This window comes from Coturnix japonica, chromosome 1 (assembly GCF_001577835.2).
Source record: "Coturnix japonica isolate 7356 chromosome 1, Coturnix japonica 2.1, whole genome shotgun sequence".
Taxonomy (NCBI): Eukaryota; Metazoa; Chordata; class Aves; order Galliformes; family Phasianidae; genus Coturnix; species Coturnix japonica.
This window is the reverse complement of record NC_029516.1, coordinates 6052621-6067602: the sequence shown is the minus strand read 5'-3', so window position 1 is coordinate 6067602 and position 14982 is coordinate 6052621. Positions and strand designations below refer to the sequence as shown.

The 14982-nt window shown below is 44.2% G+C and overlaps 1 protein-coding gene across 2 annotated transcripts in view; it reads left to right on the top strand.

Moving 5' to 3' along the window:
- The window catches only part of BEND7 (BEN domain containing 7), a 44758-nt gene extending 32678 nt beyond the window's left edge, over window positions 1-12080 (top strand). For both annotated transcript variants that reach the window (XM_015872150.2, XM_015872235.2), the window contains exons 8-9: window positions 4788-4835; window positions 10042-12080. In XM_015872150.2, the coding sequence (XP_015727636.1) occupies window positions 4788-4835; window positions 10042-10103 (110 nt within the window). In that variant the 3' untranslated portion in view covers window positions 10104-12080. The remainder of the gene's footprint in view (window positions 1-4787; window positions 4836-10041) is intronic.
- Window positions 12081-14982: the final 2902 nt, after the last annotated feature.

Sequence of the window (14982 nt, the reverse complement as noted above, 5' to 3'; positions counted from 1 at the left end):
CCCCTTCCATGGCTGGGCATGACAGTGTTAGGCTCTGATAGCTGAAAAGCACAGTGTGGGATGTGGGAAATAGAGGGTCTTTGGATTGCCTGCAGAAGACCCTCAGGAAAGAGGATTGACCTAATTTTGTTTAGATTTTTATTTTCTTCCATCCTTTTTTTTTTTTTTTTTTGTACTTCTCGATGCCTCTGTAGGATATTCATTAAAATGGCAGTGGTGTTCTGCTTTTACCTTTCAAATGGCATTTCCAGCTCTGGTCCTTCCCTGGGATGGGAGCATCTAAGTGAAGGATATTGTCTCCAAGTTAGCAAGACTGTGAAGAATAATAAACAAAGCTGAGTTCAGTGGAACTGAGTAAGATAGGCTCCAATCCCTGCAGAGGGAAACTAACACATCAACCATTATGGGAATGAGTAGTAAACATATGGAGAGCAATCACTGAGAACCAGACCCATAAATGAAGTGTTGGGAAATACTGAGGGGTTAAGTAAGAATTTCAGTCTTACCAGAGAGTGGGGTAGAAGCTGATACTTCAGCCCACGCAAGTGTCCTACTCTCAAATCATCCTCTCTGTTCTGTTTTCACTTATTGAAACCTACCCTCTGAACTTGATGTGGGCTCAGGTGCCTGAAGAACAATTCTGAGCCAGCATTAATATGAGACTTTCTAAGCCGACTCAAAATCTGTTTCTAGTTTGTTTTGATGCACAAGTTTTACCTGAAAAAGTTCAGTTTTGTCTATTTACCTCCCAGAATCCACAAAACAACTTTTTAGTCAGCACCGAGTTGGGCTAAATTTGGACAGCAGAAGAGACAAGAGACAGCCTTTCTATTCTGTTTGCCTTCCCCTGAGCCATTTAGTCCGTCGTCTGATGAGTTTTTCATTTCAAGCCACACAGTAAGACCCTGCATTCATGAGCAGCCCTCTCTGCTTTATCCTGTGAAACATTATTTCAGCCTGATAACATAAGTCCTGCTCTAGCTTTCTAGCAATGAGTGTGGTGGATCTGCTTCTTGTATCTCTTTCTCTAGGGTATATTCTCTTGAGTATTCCCAAATTAAACGGAATCACGATCACTGGATGATAGATGCTGTCCAGCTTCAACCTTATTTATCATGTTTTGCTCATGTCCTAGAATTAGGGACAGGAAAAGCTAATAAAGGAAAAAGAAAAAAAAAACACTTAAAAATTGTGCTTTCTAGAAAATGGTTCCCCAGTGTAAATTCTGCAAGGCTGTTATCCTAAGGCAAATAAAAATTCATTTAAGATCTAAATCAGTGACAGTATTTTTCATAGCTGGAAATATTATTTTCTAATTTATTTATTTTGCTTTGGTTTTTTCTCAGTTCTTTTAGGTTATCGCCTGAGATCTGAGGCTTTGGGTAGGGATTTTTTTTTCTTCTATTTGTTAGATCTGAGAATAAAGCTGTCACTACCATTAAATTTTTATTGGCCTTGTTCAGTCTGTTCAAGATTTCACAAGTTGGCTGTCACAAAGGGGAGAAGAGACTGTGAGGTTAATGTTACAAACAGATGTTATAATTAAAATTGAATAGTATGATAATATTCTTCAGCCCTGATTATCAGGCCCATATCACGCCAACAGCACAACCTACTGGGGCACCGCTTCATGGTGCCACGTCTGTCTCCTCCCAGCACAGAAGCTGAGCCTGTTTGGCTTCTGGGATCGGATGCAAAGTGGCCCTGGAAGGGAAGAAGTCAAAGGAAGCCACGTGTGTAATATTTCCTCTTTGAAAGCAGTGTGAATGACTGTGCAAATTGCCTTGTAATTTACGCTGTGTGTTTCCCACTGTGTGGTCTTTCCACCTGCAGAGAGAATATGGGTAGGGGACTGGTGGCCTTGCCAGTGTCAGTGCAGAGACAGGCGACCATTAGCATAAAGATCTAAGGGCAGAATCAGAGGGAACTGACTTGCTGTTCATGTCGCTCTGTGCCAGACGTAGTATCCAAGCCTTTTGATTACTAAACTCTTCATCCATTAATAAGCAGTAGGTCAGGGGCAGCACATCTCTTACAGTCAGTTCTTCCTCCCTTTTTATGTTCTGAAGAGTAGAAGCCATTATGCTGTAATGTCTGTCCATTGCATAGCCAGGAAAGCTGATGTTGTATGACTAATGCTCCTGAAACTGAGGGTAAGAGCTGTTCATGCAAAGTGATTACACTGTGCTCAACCTGGAAGCTTTTGATTGCCGTACTCAATAAAGGAAAGCCTAGCACTGTTGGAAAACATGCTGAAACTTTTCAGGCAGAATTAATTTAAATAAATTGCATTCCATGACATTTCATCCTTGAACTGTTGTTTAGAATCAGCATTACCTTGTTGCAATGTAAAACAGTAGGAACAAAGGGAGAAAAAAAGTGCTTACACTCAAGAAATGTGTCTTTTCTCCCAAATCCTTGTTCAAATTGCTGCTTCCATTGCCTTGTATGAGGGTTCTGTTTTGTTTTGTCTGCCATCTCCCTTCATCCTTCTGATTTCCCTGCTTTGTGGTTTAGATATAATATCTCTGTATTGGAAGATCACGCCGATTGTTTGCTTAGCAATAGACACAGGACCAGGAAGGATGTCAGATGTGAGTCCAAGATGTGGTACGGTGCTTTTGTGGCCAGTATCTCAAGTCAAGATAGCAATATAAAGATAAATTACTGCGCTGATAATCTTTCCAGCCCTGGGCATGCACGTACTTTAGTGCAAGGAGCAAAACAGCAAGTATACAACTAATGGACATGTACATCTAAACAATTTGGGGGAAGAAAATAAAAGACCTCTAAGGAAATAAGTACTGTGATTGTATTGCAGGAGCCTCTGAGCTCTGGCCATGCAGAGGACAGAAAGGAGTCTCAGAATTGTCTATTCCTGCTTGCCTTGTCTTGCAAGCTGGCTGAAGACACTTGAGTTTTGGCTGGCAGTCTCTGGGTGTGGTTGTTGAAGGCAAACCTTTCCTGCTTGCAATGCAATGTGAGAAGACGCTGGTTTACATCCATGTTAGGCGGTCAGGGTGTTTGTTGTGCGTTTGTGAGCAGGAGCTTTACTGATCATACTTTGCTTGAAGCTGTGGTTACATATCCAGTTTCATAAAACAAATGCAGACAGCTACTGAGGAGATTAAGTAGGTTCTCAGTGTTTCTGTCTTGTTTCCACTCCCTTTCTGGCACTGGCAAAAGCATTCATTCAGCTGTACTGTCAGTTTTTAACTAGTTCTGACCTCTGTGATTGTATGAACATTTGTGCTGTTTTTTAATCTCTTGTATGCTGAGTAACCGTGCTGCAGAACTGCTTGGTGCAGGTGCTTCTTCATCACACAGCAAGAAGCTGGGCTCAGAATGCCACTGCAGTCAGATACATCCTGTCCTTTCTCAGCTGTTCACCACACTGTCTCCTTTCATGCTCATCCATCACTTTTAGTCCAGTCCACATGCAAACAAATAGGTTGATGATGGGATTTGATGATGTTGAAGATCTTTTCCAACCCAGGTGGTTCTTTGATTCTGTAATTCAACTAATTTTGTGGAACTGAGTAAAGGGCATATAGCTAAAAACTAAACTGGCATCCATACAAGTGAGAAAGGGTGGCAGAAGGAAAGGAGCTCTAATGTAGCTCAGCAGTTAGATTAGTTCTTATTATGATATCCTCATAACAGCAACAACTTGATATCCTTTTGTATAGCTATAATAAAGATGCCTAGGACAGTTAGCTTAGTTTTAAGTGGGAGCTAAACTAAGTTGCTCGGTGCATGTATAGCCTTGGTTGAAACCTGATGTCAATGAATAATGTGCAATGAATGGATGTGAAAAGATGTATATCCACCACAGTGATCATGTACAATGTCAAGAACTTCTTCTTTATGACTATCACTGGGTTGCTGAAGTGCTTTTGAAAATCTCCTTATGTTTTAAAGGCATAAAATATCATGGTAAGTTGTCAAAAGACAAAGGTAACAGGATTTAGAATAGAACTTGTGTACATTTGACTCCTAACTCCTGGCGGATGCCTGTAATTTGCCCTGGGTTCAAACACTCACTAGAATACTGCAGTCTAACAAGTTGCTGCACATCTGCCGGGCCAATTGAACTATCCTTATGCATAGCTTTGGTCAGTGACAAATATGAGATGAACAAATTAAGCTTTTAGCCTTCTTTTACTGTGGGCTAAATTAAGTCATTTTTTTGCATAAGCTATGGATTAAAAGCGTGTGTGTATGCATACACTGTAATTGCCTGTGTACCTCCATGGCTACATTTTGTAAGCATGCTGGGTTCCTGCTTTGAAGTCATTTTGCCCTGGCACATCTGTTCCTGCTAAAACAAGCTTGCCTGTGGTCACAGGAAGTTTGGCTGCAGAAATGAGAATATTCACACTTTTCCCTTAGGAATCTGATGATGGCAGCTGCAGGAGGATCGAGCACCGGCCTTGGGGGCTCTTCTTCCAAGGGCTGCTGGGGTTTGCTTAACAAACAGACTTCTGTGCTTTTATGAAAGGATTGCAACTCCTCTTATGTCCTGAAACCTTAAAACAAGCCAGTGTTGCTCCAGCCTATTTCTGGCACAGCTGCTTATTAATACCAAACTCCCTCTTCTAAGTTTGCATTTTTATTTTATGACCTTTTTCTCCAAGCGGTGAGTTTTTAACTGAGCAATAGCAAATTGAAGCTGAGGAAAGTAGATAGAAAATGCAAAATCATTCTATACTGTGTAGCTTTTTTAATCGCGTTCCTGTATTCAGTAAAAGTAATGAGATTTCTTGTTTATATTTTGTAATCTGCAGAGGTGATTGACTATGATGAGAAGCCGGACATTTCTTTACTACAAGCAGGTAAAATGCATTAAAATTTTTATCAGCTTCCAATGCGTGTGTTTGTTTATTGCACGGCAGCATTTTTCAATAATCCTGGCATGCCGCAGACCGTCAGGTAATTGCACAGAGGACCCAGCTATCTTGAGTTTTCAATGCCATGTGTTAAGAAACAAATGCAGCAGAATCTTACAATTTCCCCCCTCTGTTTCCTATTCATAAAACCTCAAGGTTCGTGATAGCAGCGAAGCTAATAAGGACGGTAAGTTGCCATGCTTATTGTAAACAGGGACTTGTGCTCACCCCTGATATTTCTGTGAGTTTGCTTTAATTCTTAATGGTGTTGGTAGGGACAGATACAGTGATTTCTGTTGAAGCATCCGTTCACTTGTGCATGGTATTAGCAATAATATCTTAGGTTTACGGAAGGATCGCAAAGGCAATTCAATGGTGGGTAAGTGTTGTTTTACTTCTTCTTGAAGAGCGTTCGCACCGCCTCTAAGCCTGACAGTTATTAAAAGCAGTGGCCTTGGGAGTAAATATTTTTGCACTGAGGTTGAAATCTGAACCACCCTCTCATTAAGAGTCAGTTCATTAATAGGTGCCCTGGTGGTAGATGAGCTCCCAGAACTGATTGGAAGCAGTGTCTTAAGGAGATGATCGCTTCCCTGTCATTTCACCAGCGTGCAGCTTAATGCTGACAAAGCCAAGAAAAAAGGAGGGATGCTACAGCAGATGCTACAGATGCTGCAAGACCTTTAGCAGATGAATAGGGCCAAGGATCGCAGTTCATTATAATCTTATTCCGAAAGTGTAACAACAAAGGGTGGCTGGAGATCAGCTGTGCCATTTGTGTGACGATCAGAACGTGACTGGCATCGGGCTGCTGAGCGCAGGGCGTAGGACCCGGAGGCTCAGAGTGGTTGGGAGAGCAGCAGTGCAGCATCTGCCTCAGCAGGATCGCTTCCTAATCTCTCTTACATAAGGGCAGGAGAAGGAGCTTTCATCCACCACTGCTGCGTGCTGGGGCCAGAGCAGCAGCTGCCAGCCGCCCAGCGCGGCCGCTTGAAATCCTGCTGTCAGAGCACGTGCAGTTACTAAGGAATAGGACCAGCGAAGCAGTGGTGAGGACAAGCAGCTATAGTCTTGTGCTGGCAGAGACCCAGTGGGGGCTGGGAGCACACGCTCGCTGTGAGCTGCCGTGCTGCTTTCTTGGCCAGCCACTGAATATTTCAGGGTACTATTGCGATCATAGACAGAGGAAGCTCTAGTTTGAAAGGTCTCTTCCAAGTGACATCCTGTTTGTTTCTTTTATCAGGGAGGGAAGCAATTCCATTGAAAGAGAACCCTAATAAAGCTCAGTAGAGCTACGTAGCGTTATCTTTTCATTGCTGGTGTAATCGTGTAAAAGAGCAGAATTATTGGATTGTTGTGCTTTTCTTTGGAGGCAGCTTCTGTAGCTACTACTTGCATCTGATGCTATCAATGGAATGGGCGTGATGGGATGGTTGTGGCCGAGAAGATGACTCTCTTTCCACTGTGCTATCAGTCTGATCGCTCATACACCTTTAAGCATCTGTGCACACACAGTGCTTGAGCTGCAGTGTCCCTCTGCATGTTTATGTCTTCATACTATCTGTGGAAGCATGCCTAAATAAACCACACTGCCGTTCGTGTTGGTGGGGGAGGCGATGCTCACAGGCTGCACGCCAGGCATTTGACTCACACCCATTATTATATGTGTGCAAGTGTCTCTTTATAGTACATATCCGTGTAATATCACACTGTTCTTGGAAGCAAGTGATTTAAAGTGATATACAGACAGCCTAATGGTGGTAATTACAGTGGAGAGCCAAAATACAGATGCTTTCTATCTAGGAGTGTCACGTAAGAGGTGAAATGTAACTTTTACAGAGGTCTTTCCCTGTCTTAGTACAGCTGGTTTTATAGAGGATGTTACTGGCAGAGCGTTAAAAGAGAGCTTTAATGTGAGGTATTCAAGCTGACTTCTCTGTTTGGCTTGAAAACTCTTTGGGGAAGAGTTTGTGTGTTTGTGCAGTGGCTGCTCTGATAGTTGACATCTCCAGGAACTACTATGAGACAAATCAGGAACAAGCAGTGGTTAATGTGGTGTGGTGGTATGGTGAAAGCAGACTGAATCGGATTGCTCAAAGAGAGTTTTGCACAAGGAGGGAGTGGGAGAAATGGTGAGGTGTTGGGGCTGCTTGTGACAGACATCAGGTGGTCTTGACTCATGGAATTGATTTGGAAGGGACGTTTAAAGGTCTTCTAGCCCAGCTCCCCTGCAGTAAAATGGGACACCCACAGCTCCATTGGGTGCTCAGAGCCCCATCCAGCCTGACCATGATTGCCTCCAGGGATGGGACATCCAGCGCCTCTCTGGGCAACCTGTTCCAGTACCTCATCACCCTTAAGGAAAAGAACTTTTTCTTAATAACTCAGTCTAAATCTCTCCTCTTTTAGTTTGAATCAATTTCCCCTTTTCCTATCACAACAGACCCAGCTAAAGAGTCTGTTTGTTCTCTTGGCCTTCAAGAACTGGACAAACATGTGAAGTGAAAGCACCTTGTGTGAACTGAATCAATGGGAACTGCTGGTGCAGAAAAAGAGGCTGTCTTTCATCTGTCTTTTTTGCTCAGTCAACACTGCCCGTGACCCCAGCAACATTCTAAGAAGGATCTGGGTATACATGGGCTATTGGTGTTGCAATTCTTCAACCCACATGTTTGCAGATCACAGCCCATGGCTGGCACTTGGAGTTGAAAGTCTGCTTGTTCTCATCTCTCTTCGTAGCTGGTAGGGAAAGGAGTAAGTCCAGATGAGCTAAGTTTGTATTTGGAAGTAAATGACTCTGCTTTGGCACCGGGAGGACTGTGCTCTGAATGCAGTTAATTTATGCAGGTGCCTATAGCCAGCTTTGAATGCGCTCCCTCTGGGCCCATAGGTGGCAAAGTTGTGGGCTCTGGGGAGAGGTGTTTACAAAACTGTCCTTTGAAACTTGAAATCCCTGTAAAAAACACAGCTGGTGCATTCTCACAAAACCAGGGAAGGTGTTTGTGCCCAATTATGTTTTAGCACTTCAGAGCAGGAATCGTGCTCCCCTTTTAAAATCACTAGAGATGCTAAGAGTGCCTTTGCTTTGAAGGCTGATGATTGAAGGGTGTTTAAAGAAAACTGGAAGAACAGTGGCAGTGAAACTTGCTGGGAACTTTGGCTGAATAACAGATAAATCTCAAGAAAATACCAGAAGAATTTGTCTCTAACAAACCTTCTGAAAGCTCAGGTCTCCCACAGCTCCAGCATTTGCACATACTGACACAGCTATTGCTTAAGCTGAAGTCTATGTCCAAACCTGAGCTGAGGTGGATCAGACATCTCCCAGTATCGCTGCGTTTAACTGGAAGACTGATGAGCTTCTCAGTGATGTGGGGACCTGGAAGGTGTGAGATATCTCTTTATCAGGCTGAAGATGTGATGGCTTTTAGAATCCATCTGCATCAGCTGTCATTGCAAAAACAAAGCTCATCTTCTTTTGGTCTGCGATTTACATCGAGCATCTGGATTTCATGTTAAAATAAAAAGGCATAACCGTGAGTTCTGCACGTGGGAACCAATTTAAGGCAGCTGTAGCACCCCTTCCATCAACTCTCATCTTGAAAATCACATTTGGAATAGATATGCAATAGATATGCGGCCCAAGTCCACGAGCTTCCTTACACCCATCTTCTGGGCTGCAGCTGTGCCGAAGGTTTTGTATGGATTCTCCACATTGGGGTTAATTTCAAGATGAGAAATACTTTTGATATCCCTAAAAGAATGAGAGACAGTAACATTGCAATCCTCAGGGCCAGAGGTGATACGGCTTTGTGAAAAGATGATAACAATCTCTTGGTAAAGAAACCAATGATAAGAAAATAGCAGTGATCCAATTCTATGTAGGTTGTCTCCTTTTCTCTCGAAATACAATATCAAGAAAACGAAGCTTCCCTCCCCCCCCAAAAAAAAAAATAAAAAAGCCACCTTTTTGAAACCTCAAATATAAATCCTTTATTGTAATATAAGTCTTTATCCTTTCAATGCATGATTGTGCAAGTCGCTCCTTTTTCACCGGGCTGTATTTGCCTCTCAGGCTGATTGATGTCTGTCTCCTGTTTGCCCTGTGTTCTCAGCACCGGAGTTGCAATTCTTCAGTCCGTCTTTCATTGTTCTGTTTAGAAAGAGAAACACATCCTTAAAGCCGTATCAAAAAGATGGGTTATAATCGCACAGCGCACCTGCTTTTCTTTCCTTCTGCCATATGCATTTGGACTGCTGTGCTGGGGGCTTTTTTTGTTGGGCCTTGGTTGTTTTTTTTTCCTCATTTTTCTTTTTGTTTTCCCCAAAGAACATCCAGAAATACTCACTGCGGGTTTAAAATTCATGCAGTGCTTTTTTCACCCCTTCGGAAACGTAACTTCAAAGTGGGAAGCATTGCGGTGTGGTTTGCGTCGCGGCCTAATGCAGCGCTTCACGTCTGAAGTGGGCTGTGCTGTATTTGCAGTGGCAAAACGTTGCTCGGTATTCAAAGAAGCCCATTCGGTTTGCTTTCCTTAGGCGGTCGGGTTCTACTCTGGAAGGAGTTGAGCAGTCGCTGTCTGTTCAGCCCCACTGCAGATGTAAAAAGGGGCAGCCAGCAGGGAGAGGGAGGTGATGTTCCCCTCTGCTCAGCTCTTGTGGGGCCCCATCTGCAGTACTGCATCCAGGCCTGGGGCCATCAGTACGGGAAGGATGTGGAGCTCTTGGAGGAGGGTCACTGAGATGGTCAGAGGGCTGGAGAACCTCTCCTATGAGGAAAGGTTGAGGGAACTGGGCTTGTTTAGCTTGGAGAAGAGAAATCTCATTGTGGCCTTCTAGTACTTGAAGGGAGCTTTTAAACAGGAGGGGGAATGGTTGTTTATTAGGGTGGACAGTGATAGGACAAGGGGGAATGGTTCTAAACTGAGACAGGAGGTTTAGGTTGGATATTAGGAGGAAGTTTTTCACCCAGAGGGTGGTGAAGCACTGGAACAGGTTGCCCAAGGAGGTTGTGGATGCCCCATCCCCGGAGGCATTCTAGTTAGAATTCATATATATCATTTCTGTCTTTCGCTTAGCTTTTAAATGAACGACATTAAACCTGTATTTACTTTTAATCTAATTGCTTCAAACTCTTCCTCCCTTCCTCCAGGTAACCTGTTCGACACCACAACAGACAGCCTGATAGATGCGAGCCTCGATTTTCCTGTTTAAACTGTACATCCTGCTCCAGTGGTTTCAGCAGATCCGAACCTCTTCTCATTTAACTAATGTTGGTGCGAGGTCGGCGTGGGGACGTCGGCATCCTGCAGCACACGGACATCCATGTCGTTCTCCCTTCACGTTTGTGTTGTCTCACACGTTTTCCCCTGTCTTTTCAAATAACAAAACCGCCAGATTGTTTCACTGTTTTTCATCTTAATTAAAGATGATTTCTCTCCATATCATGCATTAGTTAATTGGTGCGGTACCCGCTCTAACTGAAGTCATTCTCTTGCCTTTGTTTTCCCTTTGCCGTCGTACCATTCCACATGGCTGTATGCTTGCCAGCAGTGTTTCATCTTAAGCTATGCAGAGGTGAATAAACACAGTTGGATGACTCTTCTCCACCCTTGGGACCGTGGTGGCATCTCTCTCCTTCCCAAACCCAAGGGGCTTGATGAGCACTTAAGAGGTGAAGCACTTTGCTCTTGTGCATATGCAGACCCACTTTTCCTTTCTGTCTGCTGTTTCTCCATTTAGAAACCTGTGGTACAAATGGCCAGTCATATATACCTGTAATTCAAACGGGCACGGTTGGATTTAGGACCAAAAAGAGCAGGATCTGTATCATCGGCATCCATTTCTGGGTGCACAGCAGGGAGAAGTCGTACCTCAAGCAAGCTGGAGTTCCCCTGTGTTGGTCCCAGTTGCTCTTGAGTGGTTTTGTAGTGCAGATTACCGGAGGAAACCATTCTCTCCTCCTTTCTCCACCATCTTTCCCTACAGCCTCAACCTCAACATGTTCTACTTCACTGATTTCCAGGAAGGGAATCTGCACACTGTGATTTTTCAACTGCTGCCCTCTGGGACACTATTCACCCATTTCAGAACAGATACATCCTAGTTGCAGACTGGCACTCTGTTGATATCTCGGTAGTCAAGATCACTGAATCAATGAAGAAATTGCACTGCCCTCTTAGACGTGGAAAGCGTTCATCCTTTCAGGTTGGGGCGAAGCTAAAATCTTACACAGCCCTCCGTGCGAACTGCTGCTTCTGCACCTTTCAACAGCACTAAATTCACTTTAAAATCGTAGGGAAAAAAAAGTCAAAAAAGGTCTTTGGCGACCAGCAGAGAATTGCAGTGCGTTCCCTGCGATTCGAGGGAGAGATTGCTATAGCCTTCATCATCGCGTTTCATTTTCCTTTGTGTATTTTAGGCGCATCTTTTCTTCCCTCCTTTGAAACTATTTGGCCTTTGAGTGTTTCAACTGAAGTGCTATTACAGAGTTGCTGGGTTTTTAATTTGCTTTTTGGTTTGTTTTCTTTTAAAGTATTTAAAAGATTTCTTTCTCTCGTAACGAAACCCTTAAGTCTGTTTCTCCATAGCTGCTGAATGCCCACAAACAACACTGTGATGCGTTCTCCCAGCACCCGAGAAGCCAGGCTCCCAGCCCTCCCCACCCGCAATGATGTCCTTTTAGGAATGGCCGTGTCTTCTCTAATAAACTGTGGAATATATTGAATGTGCACTGCGAACCTTAACGGAGTCTTTCCTTCATCATGGCTTGGAGTTGTGTGCATTGGGTGGGGGGGTTTTGGTGCCCCGTCGTGTCTGTATCGTAACACTTGGGCAATGGAATCTGAGTTTTTGTACGATTGCGTTTGTGTTTACTTAACTGTGACTACTGTGCAGACTTTCTTCAGAAATCTTTTTATAGGGTTTATTAGAAAAGGAAAAAAAAATAATAATAAATCATTCCATATTTAGGTAAAAAAAAAAAGTCTCAATCTTCTGTATATAAGTTTTATTAATATGTAAATATTTAGATATTTTTAAATGACTATGTTCTTAATAAAGCGACAAGGGACTAGTTGTGAACTGGTGTATAACGTCGTGTTGTGTTATCGATCTCTGGGAAACCCTCTTTGTCAATCCAGAAACAAAAAAGAACCAACCACCACCCTACAATAAATGACTTTAACTGAACGTGCCTCTCTGTGTTCTGTGCTGGATTCCCTACTTCACTGAACTGTAGGATCATTTGAGTTGGAAGGGACCCTTAAAGGCCATCTGGTCCATTGGCAATGAACCCTACAGCTCCATCAGGTGCCCAGAGCCCATCCAGCCTGACCTTGAGTGTCTCTGGGGATGGGGCATCCATTCTTGGGGCAACCTGTAGCCTCCTCACCCTTGTTGTTAAAACAACTCTGTCCTTATATCCAATCTAAATCTCTCCTCTTTCAGTTTGAAACCACTTCCCCTTGTCCCGTCACAAAGCAATGACCCACCAAGTCATGGACCATACAAGAAAATACGTGGAAACCCCCAGTTTGCTACCACAATGCTATTTCTCTGCTGCTGCTGGCAACGACTGCCTGTCAGTCAGAACAGCGGCTATATCCAATCACATAACGTGAGAGCATTAAGTGCTGATATGCTTGAAGCCTAATTTTAATTGAATTAGGTGCCTTTACAATCTTCATTTAAAAGGTTAAGCTCTGCTTCTATGGAAACAACACATAGGAAGGATGAACCTCTACTCATAATTTGGAGTACCTGCAAAGATATACACTTGGTCATTTGTTATCAAGCCCTCATCAAATGTTGTGTAGCCTCAGAAAGTGTTTCATTACGATACACGTTCCTGGCAATTACAAGGAGCTGGTGGAGCAGAATAGTGCCTTGCTGCCCCTCTTCTGGTTTCAGCATGGAGCACTGGGGAGCACTTGATAGGGAAAAGTCCAGCAATCATTTCATTTGCACGTTGCAAGGAACCACAACGCAGCAAATCTTGCCCGGGTTGCAGCAGTGCTGCTCCATCTGTTAAAGCAGCTCCAAGACCGGGAGCTTCAGCAGCCCGTCCTATTTACAGGGCACCAGAGATTAATGCTTTGGTTGAAAATAAAATATCCTTCTAAAGCTTAACAGGAAAAGGATATCCTCCTCCTGGTGACATGAAAGGAAACTGAAGCCCGGGCTTTATAAAAAATGCATTAATTGCAAGGCAAAGAAGAAAGTCATCTGAAGTGCCTGTGACATGTCAGTTGAGAAGCAGCTGGCAGGGAAGCACACGACGTTGTACCGTCTCTGTTTGGGGAATGCTGGCCCTAATGGATGCGGGGTGTCCTGGTGTCCTACCCCACTGCCATGTCCTCCTATAGCTGCCATCTCATGAGACTTTGCGAACCAACGCACTTGTACGCATCCTCCCCCAGATCTAACATTAGGCACCTTCACCCCTTCCCCACCGCCGGCTGCATCACAGAGAGACAAGTGGAGTTTCTACAAGTAGGTCAGGTATGACTTCTCATCCTCTGAATGCTAATAAAAGCCACTGATGTGAAACCTATAACGTTATGTGTATAAATAATTTAGCTCGGTTGTGTAAACATTGATACTGGGTTTGGAAAGAAAAGAAATGATTTCATCAGCTCTTTCTCCTGCTTGAATATGGTGTTAGGTATGACATAACAGGGGCAAAGGATAGCTGGGGAGTTTGGAAATGGATGGATGGATGGAAAACAGTGGCCTTGGGGTACGGGGGGTGTGCAAAGTCCCCATCCAGGCACAGTGAAGTCAGCATAGAGATCTGGGCTGGCACCAGCGTGTGGCTGTTGCTGTTACCGCAGTTTAGAGAAAGCAAAGATTAATGTAATCATTTAATCCCGAGAGATTTCAGGATTCACTGACTATATCTCATGTCTCCATTCATTGTGGCACAGGGGCTGTGTGTGAGCTGCTCTGTTCTGCTCTGCTCCCGACTTGTTTCCCTTTTCTTGATAAATTGCACAAGCAGTTTGACCCCAGCTTGACCTGATGCTTCCATTCCTTCTCCTGCTGCTGCATTGAGGTGGTGCTGGGCCCTGCATCCCACCTGCTTTTAGGCTGGTGAGAATGAAGAGAGCTCTCACTGATGTCCAGCAAAACCCACCTCAGCACCCTAAATCCAGATCTTTTGCATCCAATGGGATGGAGGCAGCAGAGTGGGATTCCCAGCCAGAATCATGTCCTGGTGCCAGAGGTTGCAATGGCTGTGGCCAAGTTGCTGCAAGATTAAAAGACACAGAGGCAGCGATGACCGAGCCGAGACATCAAAATATAACCAGGATCAGAGTGAGGATGCTGAGCCCAATTAATTTAGATCTAAGCCAAGTCACTTGCAAGATAGAGATCATAAAATTTGTTCAGAGCATCCTGTGGCTCCAAAGGCCGTAAGAACCAGCACTTCTGAAGGCACCAAGTCAGAACAAGCTGAGCCAACACCTCCCTGCTGGTCAGTTCTCAACAGCCTCTGATGATGGGGATCCCACAGCCAGGTCACAGACTATTCCTGTGTTAGCGTGTCCTGGTGCCCCACATCAGAGCTCTGCAATTCTTTCTCTTGGATGAACCCTTTGCCATTCTATGGGCAAAGCAGCAATGGTTCCAAGACTGGGATCTGTTGGGGTAGAAGAGGAGTGGGCAGGGATGATGGAGGCCTTCAGCATCCCCTGTTCTCCCATCCCAATTGAGCCAGACAAGCCACCAACCTCCTCTCACACTATAGGATTCTCCATGAAATCCAGCATCCATTGTAACTGTAACCCAACACAGTTGCATGCTTCCTCTGAAATAAAATCTCTTAAAGCTGCTGACTGCTTCTGGAGAGTTCTGATGACTCTGCTTGATGATATTAAAGTGTAAAGTCCCATTTTATGGCCAGGGTTTTTCGCCCTTCCTGTTCTGAGCCAAAGCACTGCGTTTCTTTCTGCAGTCATCAGAAAATCAAACAGGACAACCAGGGGAGATGGGAGTGGTGATGGGGCAGGAACCTCAGCCTGTCCAACAGTACCTGGTTACAGCCATCACTGGGGAGCTGGAGATGCTCAAGAGGATATCAGTGAGACCT